General features: G+C 38.8%; 1 protein-coding gene across 7 annotated transcripts in view; it reads left to right on the top strand.

Annotated features, from left to right (window-relative positions):
• The window catches only part of AIG1 (androgen induced 1), a 232,399-nt gene that overhangs the window by 60,291 nt on the left and 155,305 nt on the right, over positions 1-16,803 (top strand). For all 7 annotated transcript variants that reach the window (XM_036906830.2, XM_036906829.2, XM_036906828.2 and 4 more), the window contains exon 3: positions 3,364-3,519. In XM_036906830.2, the coding sequence (XP_036762725.2) occupies positions 3,364-3,519 (156 nt within the window). The remainder of the gene's footprint in view (positions 1-3,363; positions 3,520-16,803) is intronic.

Below are 16,803 nucleotides of genomic sequence, written 5' to 3'. Positions count from 1 at the left end.
GGCAATGTGATACATATAGGCAGTGGAGGAAAAGGTCTCTAATGTGATTTGTTAGCTATCAGCTCAAATCAAATTCTAATCAAGTAGCAGAAGTTTAAAGTGGTTTAACAGTCTTGGTTTAACTGTTTCTTAGATGAGCAAATAATTACAGACCAGTCCATGGCTCTCCCCAGGTAATGGTGAACTGTTCCATAATTTTTAGGGATGATTTTTGGAGGATTAGCCAGTGTGAGTTAACAAATAAATTCATATAAAAATCACAAAACCCTACAATTCTTTCTCTGTCTCCTGATGTTTGGAAATGAGGAGAAAATCATTTTGTTGACCGCCTTTCCCTGATCTCCACAATACTCGCTTTGAGGAAGGTTTCCACAGCAGTTCAGGTGAGGTGGGGGTCGTTTGGGGGCCACAAACAGGGTAGTGCTAGTGGGGAGGTGTGCAGATGGGGGTAGGAGACCACCAGGTCATAGTGAGGGGGCTGCTGTGCCAGGTGATGCTATTGGATAAGAAGAAGATGGATCAGCTGAAGAAAGGATAAGACTTCATAACACCATGAATTCTATAAATTTGGCAAAATGTTACTTAGGCTATTACATTTATATTTGCAGAATTTCTTCTGCTTTTTTCTTCTGGAATACAACATTTTGTTTCTCCCCTTTCTTTTGCATTTTAAGGTTCCCCCTCTTCTTAAATCTTTATAAAAGCATCTATTTCCCAAGAATCAGTGAATCATCTGTTTATTTAACAAACATTTCTTGAATAGTTTAGCCCCAAATTAAATCAGTTTGATTGCTCTGTTTGGGAGCTCAGCTACATATTTAAGATCATTATGTCTTCTTACTGAGTTGAATTTTTTATCATTATGAAATGTTACTCTTTATTTTTTGGTAATATTCTTGAAATCCATTTTTGGGTATTCATAGAGCTATTCCAGCTTTCTTATGATTAGTGTTTATAACCATTTACTTTGAAGAAATCTATATTATTATATTTAAAGTGCTTTTGTTTGTTTTTTAAATACAGTCTGTCAATCTCTGATATTTAATTGGAGAGTTTAAACCATTTGTATTTAATGTAATTATAGGCAATGGTTATTAGTTCCTTGCATTTCTTTATATTTTACTTTATATAAAGAAAATTTATCCTTAAAATTGTCTTTCCATTTTTTGAAGTTTATCTTAATGGTGTGAAAATGTAGAATTTTTTTTTCTGGTTCATTTTTTGTGTTTAATGCTCTACTGTGAGAATGAAAACTCAATGTATGCTTAGAATTCCTTGTATGAATATAACATGATTTATTTATCCAGTCAACTATTGAGACATTTATGTTGTTTCAGCCTTGTTGAAGCAGTGAATGCTGAATTATGCTTAACTTTCACATGGCTATGACTAATACACATGTATGAGAGTTTCCATAGGGAATTACTACCTTCATAGTGAAGTCACTAGATAATAGAATATATGCGTCTTTACATCACTAGATATGGCCAATTGTTGAAAATGGTTGTCCCAATTTGCATTCCCATGATAAAGTTCCTGGTTATTCTGTACCCTTACAACCCTTGGTATTGTCAGAATTAAATTATGAATAATTTTATGGGTGAGAATTGTGTCATAAATTTACATTTCCTTGGTTATTTATCAGGTAGGGCACCTTTTAATAAGTTCACTGGCCAGATTGGCCTGGGGATTACCACTCCCCAGTCCAACAGTATGGTCACATCAACTTCTCAAACTCCATTAGGATTGACATAAAGATAAAACATCTAAAGGATAGGATATGCTATGGAAAAGTTTCCTATGTATGAAATTATTCCCTGAGTCATTTATATTATTTCTGGTCATCGCACCATGGTTGTTCACTTGGGCCATGCTCAGTTGTGGCGGTCTCAGCTTCTCCTACTCTAGTTTTCTGGTTGTAGAAATAACAATAATCTTAAGTCATCAAAGTTAAAAGATAGGCTTAAGATGTAAGGAAGAACAGAACATTACTCTTGCTAAGATGGCCTAACAATAGCAGGGTTTGGTGAGCTCCAAAGAGCACAGCGATTGTAATATATGTAATAACACTGTAGGATGTTTGTTTATTTGACTAAGCCAAATGGTGATAGAATTTCTATTATTTTTAATGGTCAAAGTGGCTTAGACACAAGTTTGAACAGAATGATTGACAATCAGAGTGTGCCAGTGCTCTGCCAAGGGGTGGAACCTGGTGATTTGGAGGGTCCTTCTTCCCTTTGTTCGGTGCCTCAGTAAGGAACCCAGTAGGGCCTTCACAGATTCTTTCCACAGCCCACATGGACACTTACAAAAATAATATTTGCAATGTTTTCTAAAGAGATAATGAGTAAAATTGTACCTTTTACAAATATATCATCAGTAAATTATTTCTGATAGCAGAAACCAGATTCAAGGGTAGAAATTCCCCCTGAATCTCTTCTTGGTACTAAATGGGTATGACTTTGAACCCAGGGGATATATTTTCTGTCCTTTCCATAATCTGAATTATCATTTGCCAAGCTGTACTACATATGTTTCCTGACTCCACTCTTAGCTCTGGATCATCAGTACTTTTCTGCCATGCAGGAATTTCACACATTACTAGGCTATAGTGTTCAGTGTCCTTCCCCGACAATAGTCCAAGTAAAACATAGCTGATGTAAGTACTTCAGTTTGCAATTGATTTAGGAATGGACAACTGGCAGCTTTTTAAGGAAAATAGTGTGGGTATCTACATTTACATTACTTTGAAAAGTTTTTATTCCACATAATGAGAAAACCTGAGAAGGAGGTCATTTCATTCAATTTTAATAACAAAATCTCTCCGTACCAGTTTTGATCATCATATTCATTTGACTTCATTATGACTCAAAGTCTAGAAGATTTCTACCATTTGCTTTGGTGGAGAAATTTCTAAATCTGAGAGATTAAAGCATAGGAAGATAATTTCCTTTTAGAAGAAATTATCTCCTTTATTATTCAGACTACCTTGACCCTTTTTTTTGTACTTCTTAGATGTTTGTCAAACCCTGCAAGTCAATACAAGCAGACCACAGATGTGATATTTTAAAATAATGGGCATGGTGTTAGGATGATTGATATTGCTTGTTGTTGGGCATATTCAGACTTGTGTGTGTTGCATGCATGTTTTACAGTTATCCTGAGCTGAGCAAAAATGAGAGCAGTGTTTTTAAGATGGATTTTCTCCCCTGTGATAGAATATTGTAAATTTCTTACTCTTTTTTTGTTTGTAGGGCCAACCTTTTAAATGTGCTACTGATTCTCTGACATCACATGTCATATTGCTGTCCTATCTTGGGTCTCTTCAGATCTTAAAAGACTAATACCACTGTCTCCCTCCAGGTCATCCAGGCTGTCTTCTTTGGCATCTGTGTGCTGACTGATCTCTCTAGTCTTCTGACTAGAGGAAGTGGGAACCAAGAACAAGAGAGGCAGCTCAAGAAGCTCATCTCTCTCCGGGACTGGATGTTAGCTGTGCTGGCCTTCCCCGTTGGTGTTGTGAGTATGACACACAATGCGTTTAATCATAAAAGAAACTCGGGTCTTATTTCAGAAACTCATAGGGCTCATTATAGGAGGTTTCTGTGTTAGCGTGTTAGGGCTGCTGGCACAAAGCACCATAAACTGTGGGCAGCTTAAGCAACAAAACTTTATGATCTCACAGTTCTGGAGACTAGAAGTCTGAGATCAAGGTCTCCACAGTGTTGGTATGTTCTGAAGCCCCTCTTCTTGGCTTGTAGATGGCCCCCTTCTCCCTCTGTGTATGTGTCTGTGTCCTAATTTCCTCTTCTTGTAAGGATACCGGTCATATTGTATTAGGGCCCCTCAATGACCTCATTTAACTTTAATCACCTCTTTAAATGCCTTACCATCCAAATAATAGTCACATTCTGAGATACTAGGTGTTGGGATTCATATGTTGAAATCATATAAATTTTAGGGGGCACAATTCAACCCATAACAGTTTCTTAAACAGCCCAAACTTGAGATGTGTGGTCTTTGGGTCTATGACCTTCCTAGTATTTTTGAACTTTGAGAAAGGAAGTCAGCATTAGCTCCATACCACTTCACTTACCCAATTGTGCAGTTAGCTAATGTCAGTTAATTTTAGGTCTGTTCTGGCTTCACTGATTTTCATTGTTTTCAGTTAGAGTCCCACCATAGCTTAACTTCCTTCACAAGTCTGTTAGTCATCCATTATCTGTATATAAACCATATTTCTTTATGAGTATAGCCAGGAGAAAAAAGAGAGCACTCTTGTAAATGTCAAATTTTGAGCACAAGGAAGACTGTGTTATATTACCTAATTCAACTTTAGACCTTTCATTTGCCAGCTGATTTCTTGGAAAAACAAGCCCAAGTGACCTGGGCTACCACATGTAACCCAAGCTCAAGGTCCATTGTAGGCAGTCAGAAAGTTGTTTTTTAAATCCTTCCAATGACACTTTATTCATATATGCCCAATCTACAGCTGGCAGAAGCCTTTATGCTTATTTTAAGAACAATTAGCCACCCAGATTATCACTGAATTGCTTTTCCTTTGTACTAAGTTGTATTTTCTTAGGTGAAATAGCCCTTAGCTCTTGACAACACAAGGGCAATACTATAATCTGGTCACACTCCTCTGCTTATTCCCCTGTACGTATCCTCTAAAAACTCGGTGCTCAGAATGAAGCCATCTAGCAAATCTCTCAAATTTTGTTGTTTAACATAACAGTGTTAGATGCTTTACATATTATTTAATATTTCCTTCTTCAGACTTGCCTTACAAAACTCAAATACTTTCTATAGGACTAGTCGTCAAAGAGAACATTTCCATTGGCATAAAGTGTAAAGACTTTCTGCATGAAAGAATAATATAGAAAAACCAAGGCCGTATACTTTTTGTTTCTTTTTACTGGCTTATACTCCCTTGGAATTTCTATAGCCCTGTCATCATGTCATTGCCTGTGAAAGTCTTCCTCGGCTAGAAGAAATACAATAGTAACATAATACAAAATAAATAGTAATACAGTGCTAACATGTTTTCTTCTAGCTCCACCCCTTCCTCTGCGATAGGGTGTCAAACCATCTCTAGGGCTTTAAATTGTGAGTCTTGCCACTCTCATCAAAGATGCACTGCACATGCCCTTTGGGCATCTTTTTGCACTTGAGACTTGAGATATTTGTCAGTTTTCAGTGTCCTTCCTGAATTTATTCCACTTAATGGTTTGTAAAAACAACGGAGGCCTTTTTGTTTGCTTGCTTGATTGATTACATCTGACATTTTCCTCTGTGTTTCATTATTTTTGTTGTTTTCACCATGTTTTGAAAGAGGGAAGAGAAGTTATAATACCTTTAATTTCACTGCCCCGTTTTTAACCAGAAGTCACAGCATCACACTTTCATTGCATGTGTGTGCGCCTTCCCCGGCTGACGGGCTTCATGGAAGGGTTAGGGAGTCAATAATGAATCGGAGATGCGCAGCTTCACTGAATTAACCTACATTTTTTTCGCCCTCTGATATTTTATAGTCAATATTTACAGTTTTCATAATCATCCTTGTTACTATGAGTTATTTTCCCTTTTATAATCAGTAGCCTTTCGTTTTTCCTGAACTTTTTTGAATTCCCTCTGTTACATTTCTCTCCCTTGCTCTCTGTGTCTCTAATATTAAGAAGAATCCTGACCAATATTATCCAAAATATCTCTGTGCATGTTCCACTGTTTCTTACTGTCATTTGACTTTTTTTATCTGTTTACCTGATTTTTCACTGTAATACACAGAAATTCACTCTGAGGCAAAAAAAAAACCCCACAAAAACTGCTATATGACTTCTTTGCAGGCCCCATTAATTTTATTATGAAGTCGTATTTACAGATGATCTGCATTTGGTTCTTTATAAGCATTTTTAACCCCAAATAATTCTTTCATTAAAACATGTAATTTTATCATTTTCACCTTTCTTTCTGCAAGGTTACTACCCAGCTTTCCGCTTCAATGTGCCCTTGTCTTTGCTGTGACCTCAGAGGTTTTCCCTGGCCATGTTTGTATCTCCTCCACAATACCTAGCTGCTCAGGAGGGTCTGGAATTCCACAGAAGTCTAATCACTTAAGATTTTCTTCCTTGTTAAAATGTGAACCCTTCTTGGAGTGCTGCCACTAAGAATCACTTAACGAGATGTCATCTCTACCCTTCCTGGGGCTTCTGGCCTGGGAAGGAGGTGTGTGGCCCAGAGTGTTCCTTCAGAAGGACAGGAACAACCTTAATGTCCAGGACCTGATGGACACATTACACCTATAGGAATCTGCAGTGTAAGATGCTTTTCATATACAAATGGTTAATTATAATATTTGTAATTAAACACCTTTCATCATGTCGATTGACAGTCAGAATCCTAAAGGGCAAATACCCAAGCAGCCTCCCTATGTCCAAGAACCCTGGGCACACTCGAGCTTCCTAGGGACAAAGAGCCGCCACTTAGAACCTGCCTGTGGTCCCCAGAAGCCCACAGGCTCTGACCAGCTGGTGTCCGCCTGTGTCGCAGAGGGCCTCCCCTGGTGCTTTCTCCTGGCTTCCTCCACCCCAAGCCTTTTGTTTGCCAGCCAGAAATTTGCAGGGAAACTAATGTTATTTTGCTTCCTGGCACAGGGCAAAAAGGCAGCGGGTATAAAAAGGGGGCAGAGTGGCAGCTGAATATATCACATTTGCTCAAATTTTCCTGAAGCAACCTCTTAGCCCTGAGCCTTTCCTGGCCCTCCCATTCTCTCTCTCTCGCCCTCTCTCTCACCTCAGCTGCAACTGTGGCAGCAAGAAAGACATGGGTAGGTTTTCTAGAATTTGTATTTTCTCCTCTAATGCTTCCTCTGATAACGAGGTTAATTGAGAGTTGACAGTAATTGCTCTATGTGGGCATGAAGCACTAAACGTGATTTTGTGACCCATGGACCTATGCATCTACTTCATAGACTCAAGGATACAGAAACATAATGAAGCATTTCAATCAAAGATAATTGGAGTAAAGTTTTGTTTGAGCATAACCTTGAAGAAATCAGGCAGGGTTGCTTGAGTGAACATAGTATGTATCATCCTGATTTGTGTAGATTCCCATAAATGCAAAGCTGGCCTTGATTAGGAATGCTAATGGCCGGAAACCACCACTCCTCCCAGAGCCTCACAGCTCATTCTGCAGGGATAACCCCTGGGAGGCTCTTCTTACCATGTGCAGTTTATTTCTGAACCCTGTCACCCTTTTAAAGAAGCATTACAAATAATTCTATGACATTATGTGGTCTGGAAACACTGAAGTTTATTAGGAGCAATCAAACCAAGAATGTCTTTTGTCTTCTGTGAGTTTGTTGACTTTTGTGCTGGCAGATACTATTCTAGCTAAGAATATAGGCTAGGGCTTTCAACCAAGAAAAAAAAATGATGAAGAAAAAGAGGTTGTGTAGCAAACAGTGAGCATGATGAGTATGAAATTGCCCCTTTCAAAAATCCTGAGTGTGTCTCCAACTGCTATACAAAGCAGCCCCTTTAGTGAACTAGAATCATCACACATTTTCCGTTAATTCAAGTCTATGCCTCCCATTCATTTGCAGCTACATAACACACATAATCATATCTCACCCTCTTCCCAGTACAGCCTTGTCCCTGGTGTCACTCGGGTTGCTACAGACCAGAAGGCGGGCTGTCATTAAACTAACCCTAACCAGTGGGTAAAGATGAGGATGTGCTTCTGTTAATAAGAGGAGTGGGTCTGAGAAGGCCCTGGAAATTTGGATCCGTTCTAACCTGGGAGGGAAAATCAGGGTATCCCGAGAAAACGAGCATGTGCCAGGATGAGCTTTTCTGGAATTTGGCCTTTTAATTTAACCTGAGCTACTTGTTAGGTAACTGGTGTGATAATCATGTTCTTGTAAAGACTTGAAGATTTTATACACATCAACCTTGTCTAGAATCCTTTAAAACTTGTTTTTGCTTGTGGTGGGGATGGTAGGGCACCTGCTTCTTTAGGTAACATATGGAAAATGGAATTTGAAATCTCAAAAGGCAAACAAAATTTTGTGATGCATATAAATTTAGATCATTATACCCATATAATTTAAAAAACATTATTTTCATTTCTGATTTCTAAATGTAAGCGATTGGCTTAAATGGAAAGCAGCTATATTAATTAATTGCTATATTGATGTCTGTTAATGGAACATGTAAAGGAAGGGAATTTGATTCTACTTGAGATTGTAAACAAAAGCAAATACCTTTCCTTCTGTTTTCATATTAAGGGAAAATTTTAGAAAGCATATTATTTATTTTATTCTAAAAACTATGGATTTAATATAAAATATATATTTAATATCTGCTGATCCTCTCTTTATTAAATTTTCACACAAGTACCACAAATCAAACTCTTTTTCTATTTTCTTTAAGCCTTTGTTGATGTTTTACATTTCTTCAAATGCCCTTTTCCTTACTCTTCACCTTTGAAGTAAAAAATATCATATCTGCCAAGTCATATTTTATGGCAAAACCCAGCTCATTTTGAGTTGAGTCTATCATGTGCTTTCCCCCTGCACTGAAATGAGTGTGAGTTGAGTTGCCTGAGAGGGAAGCTTCATAGATGAGGATTCATTCAAGATCAGTGAGCAAAATGAGCTTTTTCCTCCCACACCAGGAAAAATACTCAGAAGACTATAATAACCTAAGTAGGTGAATGGTCTTACTATCATTTTTCTGATAACCTTTTCAAAAGACCAAAGACACTTTGTGGTTAGACAGATGCACCTGATAGGGATCCAGGTTGCTCCTCAACCAATTTATATATTATTCTCTCTTAAACAGATTTCTGCCTAGGTAACCTGTTGAATTTGTACATGTTCATGTTAACTCAGAGTAGTCAGCTTTCTCAATGCTTGCAAGACAAATTTCTTCAACATGAGAAATAATCAAATCATAACAAATTTTTACTGTAGGTGCCTAGTTTTAATCACTGTGCAGTGAAAACCACACATTTATGTCCAGAGCATTCAAAGGACAGAAGTTCTAGTCAATTCAATAATTATTTGTGAGTATGTGGAGCCTACAAGGTTGCAAGTACTGACTTCTAGGAGCCAAGATAGCAGTGACCAAAAATTGGTCTTGTCCTTCAAGGGTCTCACAATCTAAAGAAGGTGACTACATGAGCTGTATCAACACGTGAATTGAAAGAGGGCAGGATAGAGGTACAAACTTCCAGTTATAAGATACATAAGTTGTGGGGATGTCATGTACAGCACAGGGAATATAATCAGTAATATAGTAATAACTTTCTATAGTGTCAGAGGTGACTAGTCCTATCAAGGCGATCATTTTATAATGTATAAAAATATTGAATCAATATGTTGTACACCTGAAAGTAACATAATATTGCATGACAACTGTAATTCAACAAAAAATGTTTAAAGAGATCATGATGAGTATAACAATACATGTGTCTAAGGTACACATGCTAGCTCTACCCAAGTAGCCCAGAAGAGAGAGGGATTGATTTCTCTTTCTTTCCCTGGGTGGTCCTGGAAGACTTCCCAGAAGTGATATCTGAGCTCTGTTTTGAAGAATGACTAAAATCTTGTTGAATGTGTAAGTTAATGATGCTTTCAGATGCAAGTAACAGAATACCCCCAGAAACCTACTTGGCTTACTCTTTCACTTTATTCAAGTCTCTGCTCAGAGAATTACCTCTCAGAGAAGCTTCCATGAATAACCTATATAAATTACCCTCCCATTATTCTCCATCATTTTACTTTGCTTTATATTCTCCATAATGATTACCATGTCCTGGCACATTATATATTTTATTCTTTTATTATGGTAGTGTATGTCCGTTCTAATTTGGTACATGCCCTGTGAGGCCAGGGAGGTTGTGTGTTTGATTTACTGCTGTCACTTGAGCATCAGCAGCAATGTCTAAATAATTTAGTGTTTGTTGAGTAAATATCCAATCAACCATGGCTTAAACCATAAAGATATTTAATATCTCACAAAACAAGAAGCTTGTAAGCAGGTCGTTTTAGGATGGTATTACTCAGTATTATCATTTGAAACTTAGGCATTTTCTCTTTTCCACTTTCTGTCTCCAGAGTGTTGGCTTTTTTTCCTTGGACTCACTGCTTACAATCTCAAGAGGGTTGGTAGAGCACCAAACATCACATCCTTTGCAACCATGTTCAAGGCACAAAGAGGAAGAAGTTCTTTAGGGAACACTCCCAAGTGTCTCATCATCAGACAGATGAAGCTTTCCCAGCAGCAGACCTCCCCGCAGGTCTTGTTAGTGAGGACAGTCACATGGCTAGGACCAGCCGCACGGGAGGCTGGGAAAGCAAGTAGGAGAAGGGAGTAAGGTGACCATGAGGGCTTAAACTAATGATTTATCCTTATGGGTTGGGCACATTGCTACCCAAACAAAATCAGACGTTTCAAGAAGTATAAGTAACACATTTTGAGAGTGACAATTAAGTATAGTAAAAATGAATAGGATTTTAGGTAATTTATTGTTTGCTCATCTATGTTGATTTGAAAAACAGATACAGTAAAATTTATGAGATTAATAATGGACATTTTCTATTTTAGCCAAGAAAGGCATATTTTTTCCATTCTTCCTCTGCCAATACCATTTTTTGTGCATCTCGTCAGTATTATCATGCATAACTATCTAATCTTGACATTGGAGGAAGTTTGTCTCAAAGAAAGTCACATATGTAACACAATTGACTGAATGGTTTATACTCAATTTCTGAAACTTCATACAAAATTTATCAGAGGTAACTCTGTTTTAAACTACTAACTGAGATTCACCAACAACCTGGCTCATGGTAAAATCTTCCTTTAATTGACCCCTAGAAAATGAAGAGAATTATCATGCCCTGTGTATTATTTTACAGAGTTCCCACTCTCTCTGACTGAAAAGGCCTCAAAAATATCTCAGAAAATAAGACACCTTTTTCCCACATTCATAACCACAAGTAAAATATGTATTTCAGATATGTGACTGAGAAAAGGCAGAATTGATCTTCAGTAACATTAATAGTATGATGTATATTATAAAATAGGCATTTAATCTCTGTTCTCAAAAATATGACCCCCCAAATCTGGATCTTTTGTATGCCCTTGCTTGCAGAGCCAGGAACAAGATACAATGGTAGTTGTTGATTAAAAAAGAAAAGAAAAGATAAAAAAGAACACTATTCATTTTTCTTCTTCCTTCCCTGCATATCTCCTTCCTCCCATGCGGTCTCTCTGTCTCTGTCTCTGACTTTTCCCTGCTCATATTCTACCCCAACCATCTGCTTTGTAGGAAAAAAATACAATGATTCGGTCTGTGGGTGTTCCTGAAATTACTGCAGTCCCTGTGGTCATTTTGAGGTAACTCTTACCTATTTCAGGTGGATAGGAATATGCTGTGTTATATCCGCTGATATCAAAGGAACGTGTCCCCCCAAGGAAGGAGCTAGTGGACTTTCTACCCACACAAAATTTATTAGCTTGCAGTTGTGCCACGGAATCACCATGCTCATAATTTGCAATTACCCAGTCCTGGATAGGACTTTCATTCATCATGCCTTTTTATAGCTCTTTTAGGAACAAAGGTTGAGTCTTAATTCTGACTTTGGGAGATGTGTCCCAGTGACACAAGTGGGAAGGTGAGAAGACGAGGAACTAGTAGACAGTGAGGAACCACAGCTCATAAGCCGCCCTTTCTCTAAGCTCCTCTCCCTTTATCCCTAAAGGTCTGTCCTTCATTTACACACAGGGACAAATGCATATGAAGAGTTCAGGCTGCACTGCGAACATTTGATGTGACATGGGACATGGGGACAGTGTTCTACAGAGGGAACCAGGAGCTCTTCTGTCCCAATCTGCTTTTATGCTTCTCTGGGTTCCCTGCCACTCTGTTCTTTATTCACCAAGGGGAAATGGGAGGGATGTGAGTTAAGAAGGAACACTAAGCATGAATTAGTGGTATGCCCTAGCTGGAGGCAGGAATGGAGGCGAGTTTCCTGCACCTATCACGTCACCACTTAATCCAAAGGAGGGCCCCATTCCTGTTTCCACTACAAAATTAGAATGACTGCCTTCACACAAGCACAGATAACTAACCTGATGGAACCCTCAGCAATCCCATGCCCAGAAGGTAATACGAGCACACACATGCCCTGGGGAGTGCTGTCAGAGTTAGCATTGAGTCAACAAAGGAAACCAGCCCCTAGATTCATTGATAGAGAAACATTTTTGTCTAAATATTCAGAAGTGTCACCTACACGTCCATTCCCCCAAATTACCTTAGAGCATGAAGACACCTCAGACCCACAGGCACTTGCTGTGTGGCCTTTCTTTTCTGTTTCCAGCCAGTTCCATTTGCCTTTCCTGAGGCTTATCACCAGCTCCCTTCCCGCAGTGGCCAAGCACATGCACCACTCAAGAGCCTGAGAACTCCAGTGAGAGCTGCCCTCCTGCGTGCTGCAGTGGGCCAGACACTGCGCTCAGGGCTTTAGTCTACTGTGTATTTATTCCTCAGAGCCCCAAAAGATAGCAGTGTCCCTCACTCCCATGCCATAGAAGATGCTTCCCTTTTACATTTTCACATGTTCCCACTCCACAGGGTGCTTGCCTGAGGTCCACAGTGAGTAAATGGTGCAACCAGAACTGGAACCCAAATACTCAGACTAACAAAGTGTTTGGTTTTCGCAGGTACTCTCAGCTTTTTGACAAACCAAACCTAACTTTGCTTTTCATCATTTTGCCTGATAGACTTTTCAGCTACATACATAAAATCTGACCACAGTTTCTAATCTGGGAGAATGTACCAAAGAAAGAAAGGGAGTTGTGCAGAATCTGGATCAAAAGTCACTGTTTATCTTTTTCCTTGAGGCTATTTAACAAAAGGCTGTACATTTGTGCTTATTATTATTCCCTTTGGTACATTATTTTGTGCCTTAGTACCAATAGTTCTCTACAGTTGTACAGGCCAGTTTGCAAAGTACAAATTTTGGCAAGGAAAGAACGTGCCCCTGCCTTGTCTTCTCATTTCAATAATTGAATACAGATTTAAGCTTCCACATATTTGTCCAATAAGCTTGTTTTTAATATATGAAAATAAGGTTTTTCAGTAGAATTAGCTACATTTAAGAAATGGTTACTAAACGTATTCAGTATCATCTGTAAATCGTCTTGGGCTTCTATGATGACATAGTTTATAGCTACACAACTGCAAGAGAATATTTTTGGCAAGAAATGGTTTGGGTATCCAAGCAAATGAACTGTGTCTTCCCAGTGAAATATTTCACTAAGAATTCATGAAAACCATTTTGCTTTGCTTTATCAAGAGAGCCTTTTCAGTCAAACCTGCTTTTCTTTTTAATTTATAATTCATCCTTCCACCTGTTTTCTACAAGACCTTGAGGTGGTTTAAGTCCAGTCAGTTCATCCAAGCAGCCTAGCCTCCAGGGCCTCGGTGCTGATAGGCAAAAGCCTCCTGTAAATAATCTTGCTTATTTGGATAAGTGTCTTCTGTGTTAGATTGCAGGATGCACAAGAGGCACTTCCTTCTGCATTTTATCCTGCAAAGTAAGGCAAGCCAGGAGAATGGAGAGAAATCTTCGATAGACCTTCTGGAAAGTTCAGTTAACATTTGTTGAGTACTACAGGCTAGTCACTATGTTAAAAGCTCTCACACAATTTCAATTACTCTCCAAGCAGATCTTTAGAAAACAAGAGGCTGGAGCCCTAGAAAGCTCATTTGCCCCTGTACAGAGGGTGGGAGCTGCTGGCCATGCAGCCTGTTCTTGCTGTGCACAGTCCCATCCAGAGAATAGTGCCTGCCCTGTTGGACCTGATCAGTCACATTTGATGAACACTGTGCTTGAAGAGTCTTGAGCAAGAAGGGTGGTAAAGGAGGAGAAAGAGAGAGAGAGAGAGAGGGAGGGAGGGAGGGAGGGAGGGAGGGAAGAAGGGAGAAAGAGAGAGAGAGAGAGAGAAAGAAAGAGAGAGAGAGAGAGAGAGAGAGAGAGAGAGAGAGAGAAAGAGAGAGAGAGGAAGGAAGGAAGGAAGGAAGGAAGGAAGGAAGGAAGGGAGGGAGGGAGGGAGGGAGGGAGGGAGGGAGGGAGGGAGGAAGGAAGGAAGGAAGGAAGGAAGGAAGGAAGGAAGGAAGGAAGGAAGGAAGTCTACAGAAAAAAAAAATGATCCACACAAAGTAGATTTTCTTTGGGTTCCTGCTCTTTTATGCAGATCAACAACAAAACAGATGTTTCTCCCCAGTTTTGGCACCTTCCTGAACTGCTGAGCCTCAAACTAACAAGCTTAATATAACCTCCTGGCTCTTAATTGATGAGAAGTGTTCTTCAACCAAAAAAAAAAGTCCATAATTGGTCAGTAGTTCTAAACAGGGCAAACCAGATGCCAAGAAATTCAGGAAGACTAAACGCTAAGAACAAAACTCCTGAAGTGCTATCAGGCAGGCAGACTGCTGACGCTCAGGCTGCAGACACGCACCTTTGAGCCATTTTGGTTCCAAAGATGACCGTTTGCTTGTTGACTCCTTACACATATTTATGCAGCATAGGGCATCACAGAACAGTTGAAAAGGCAAAAAACAAAAGTCCACACAAATTTCCACAAAGGCATTTATTCCTTTTATAGTAAGAAACCTCACATGTATTTCCATTTAGAAATGTTCATGCTCTAAATTTAAAGAGTGAATTTTTCTTAAAGGAAGAAGAAGGAATATTGATACGTAGTTGATAGGATGCTGAAAAACAAACCCCAGCTTCCCCCAAAAAGAAACTGTACGGACTTGCTGCATATTTTCCTAGCTTGTTTGTGCTTCTAATCCAAACTAAAGAAAACACAGAAAACCTTAGCCTTCTCCCTGTGCTATCTTCATAGCAATTAGGAGACAGCAATGTGGCCATCTCTGTGTGTCCCAGTGTGCTGGGACAGTATTCAAATGTCACTGTAGCCCAGGACCAAAGACCCAGACACTTAGTTTTGTCAGTCTGTTTTGAGGTAATCCCTCTCTCCGTGCATGAACTCATGCTAACTAAATGAGGCTAAAGTTTCACTTTGAAACATAATTGAGTAATTTATAATGACAAAAAAATTGTCAGGTAGCTAGAGTCTGCATAACTCTTTCTAGAAAGAACAACTTTGAAAAAGAGAAGCATAGTCAGGAGATTTCTGAGGAAACTCAAAGTCAAGGCAAGGGGTGGTAATTGGGAGATATTAATGGCAGTTGGTCAAAGGCTATAGTCTGATACATCCTTTTGCACATAGAGACTGACTTGCTAGGTGGACTGGAATGCTACCTTTGGTGGCCAGGGGGACCCTGTCCTCTACATAAAGCTGGAGACACGTTCTTGTTTTTTTGATATCCCAAGCCTACCCTCTATAAAAATCACTTTTCTTCTGTTAAATATCCTTTTGGGGATGATTGTAATTCATTTAACCAGGCTTCAACTTTCACTGTTACCATAATATTCCACTCAGGCATTCTGATACTATACCCAAGGCACAGAATATAGGCAGTCATTGACACATAGCCATCTAACATAGGATGCATCTACAGAAGGATGCTCTTATTGCTTAATTAATTTTTACTAGATTATATTAAATTAGATTTTCTCTTAATTTTTTTCTCAGGTGGTAACTTTAAATTCAGGATGCAGTCAGCTGGATGTCTATCTTATGTACTTATAGTTACTGCGTGGATATTCATTTTAATGTAATTCTATACAATAACTAGACTATAGTTCTCTTTTATCAATAAAAGAGAAAGACAGAGAGAGCAAGAGATAGATTATTTAGTGATTTTATGACAACAAAAGCTCCCAAAGTTTTTTGAAAAAGAAACTTCTATCAGTGCTAATTGGCACTGGTCCTCTATCATAATAAAATTGTCTTATGAGAGGTTTATGTAGATGTTTAATTATTTTATTTGTTGTCACTTGACAGAAAGTGAAAGAAGCCTTACTCAGTTTATTTTGGAGTGGAATTCAACTTCAAATGCGTCAGTTTAAAACTTTGAACCTATAAAAAAAGAGGGCTAGTTATTAGAATGCTAAAATGATCCCCCTTAAGGGGTGATCTTACCATGTGAGGCATAAGATGGCCAGATGCAGTCAGAAGAGCATGAGCCTTGGAGACAGACCTAAGCTGTAGTTCTGGATCTAATACTTCCTAATGCAAATGTCATAAGCTCTCCAAATCTTGGTTTTCTAATGCGAAGAGTGGCTTCAGGAAAGCCTAACTCACTTGGGTTATTTTGAAAGACAATGACAGAGTATCTAGAACTATATCTGGCAGATGAAAAGAAGTCAAAGAATGTCCCTTTCCTTCGATATGCCCTAAAAATGACCTCATAGCACTGAGAATATTGTGTTAGTTGACAGCATCTTTTGGCTAAATATGGTGCTACCCCACTGCAAACACTCATTCAGAAGGTTACAAGATGCAAGTTCTTCAAATTCCAAAGGTATGTATGGTAATGTCATCCAAAGTCTCAGAAGGAATTCTTATGGCTTAAGAAGACAGTACAAGGTAAGGGGAAAGTGTCAAATATTGGTAAAAGTCATCAAGGGAAAACAATAAATTGCTACGTAGAGTCTACATCATAAATTAGAAATTGGTTTGTTCTGCTACAACCTCCTTACCAACAATTTCCAACTTAGTTCACCTGGAAATTTTGGAGGCAGTGGTATATATTTAATTTTCTGATGAGCATCAGTATCTGACTTACTAAATGAACTTGAGGGTTGAAATTTGCACAAAA

Source organism: Manis pentadactyla, chromosome 12, assembly GCF_030020395.1.
Source record: "Manis pentadactyla isolate mManPen7 chromosome 12, mManPen7.hap1, whole genome shotgun sequence".
Classification (NCBI taxonomy): Eukaryota; Metazoa; Chordata; class Mammalia; order Pholidota; family Manidae; genus Manis; species Manis pentadactyla.
Note: the sequence above shows the minus strand (reverse complement) of the source record. Positions and strands in the feature narration are given on the sequence as shown.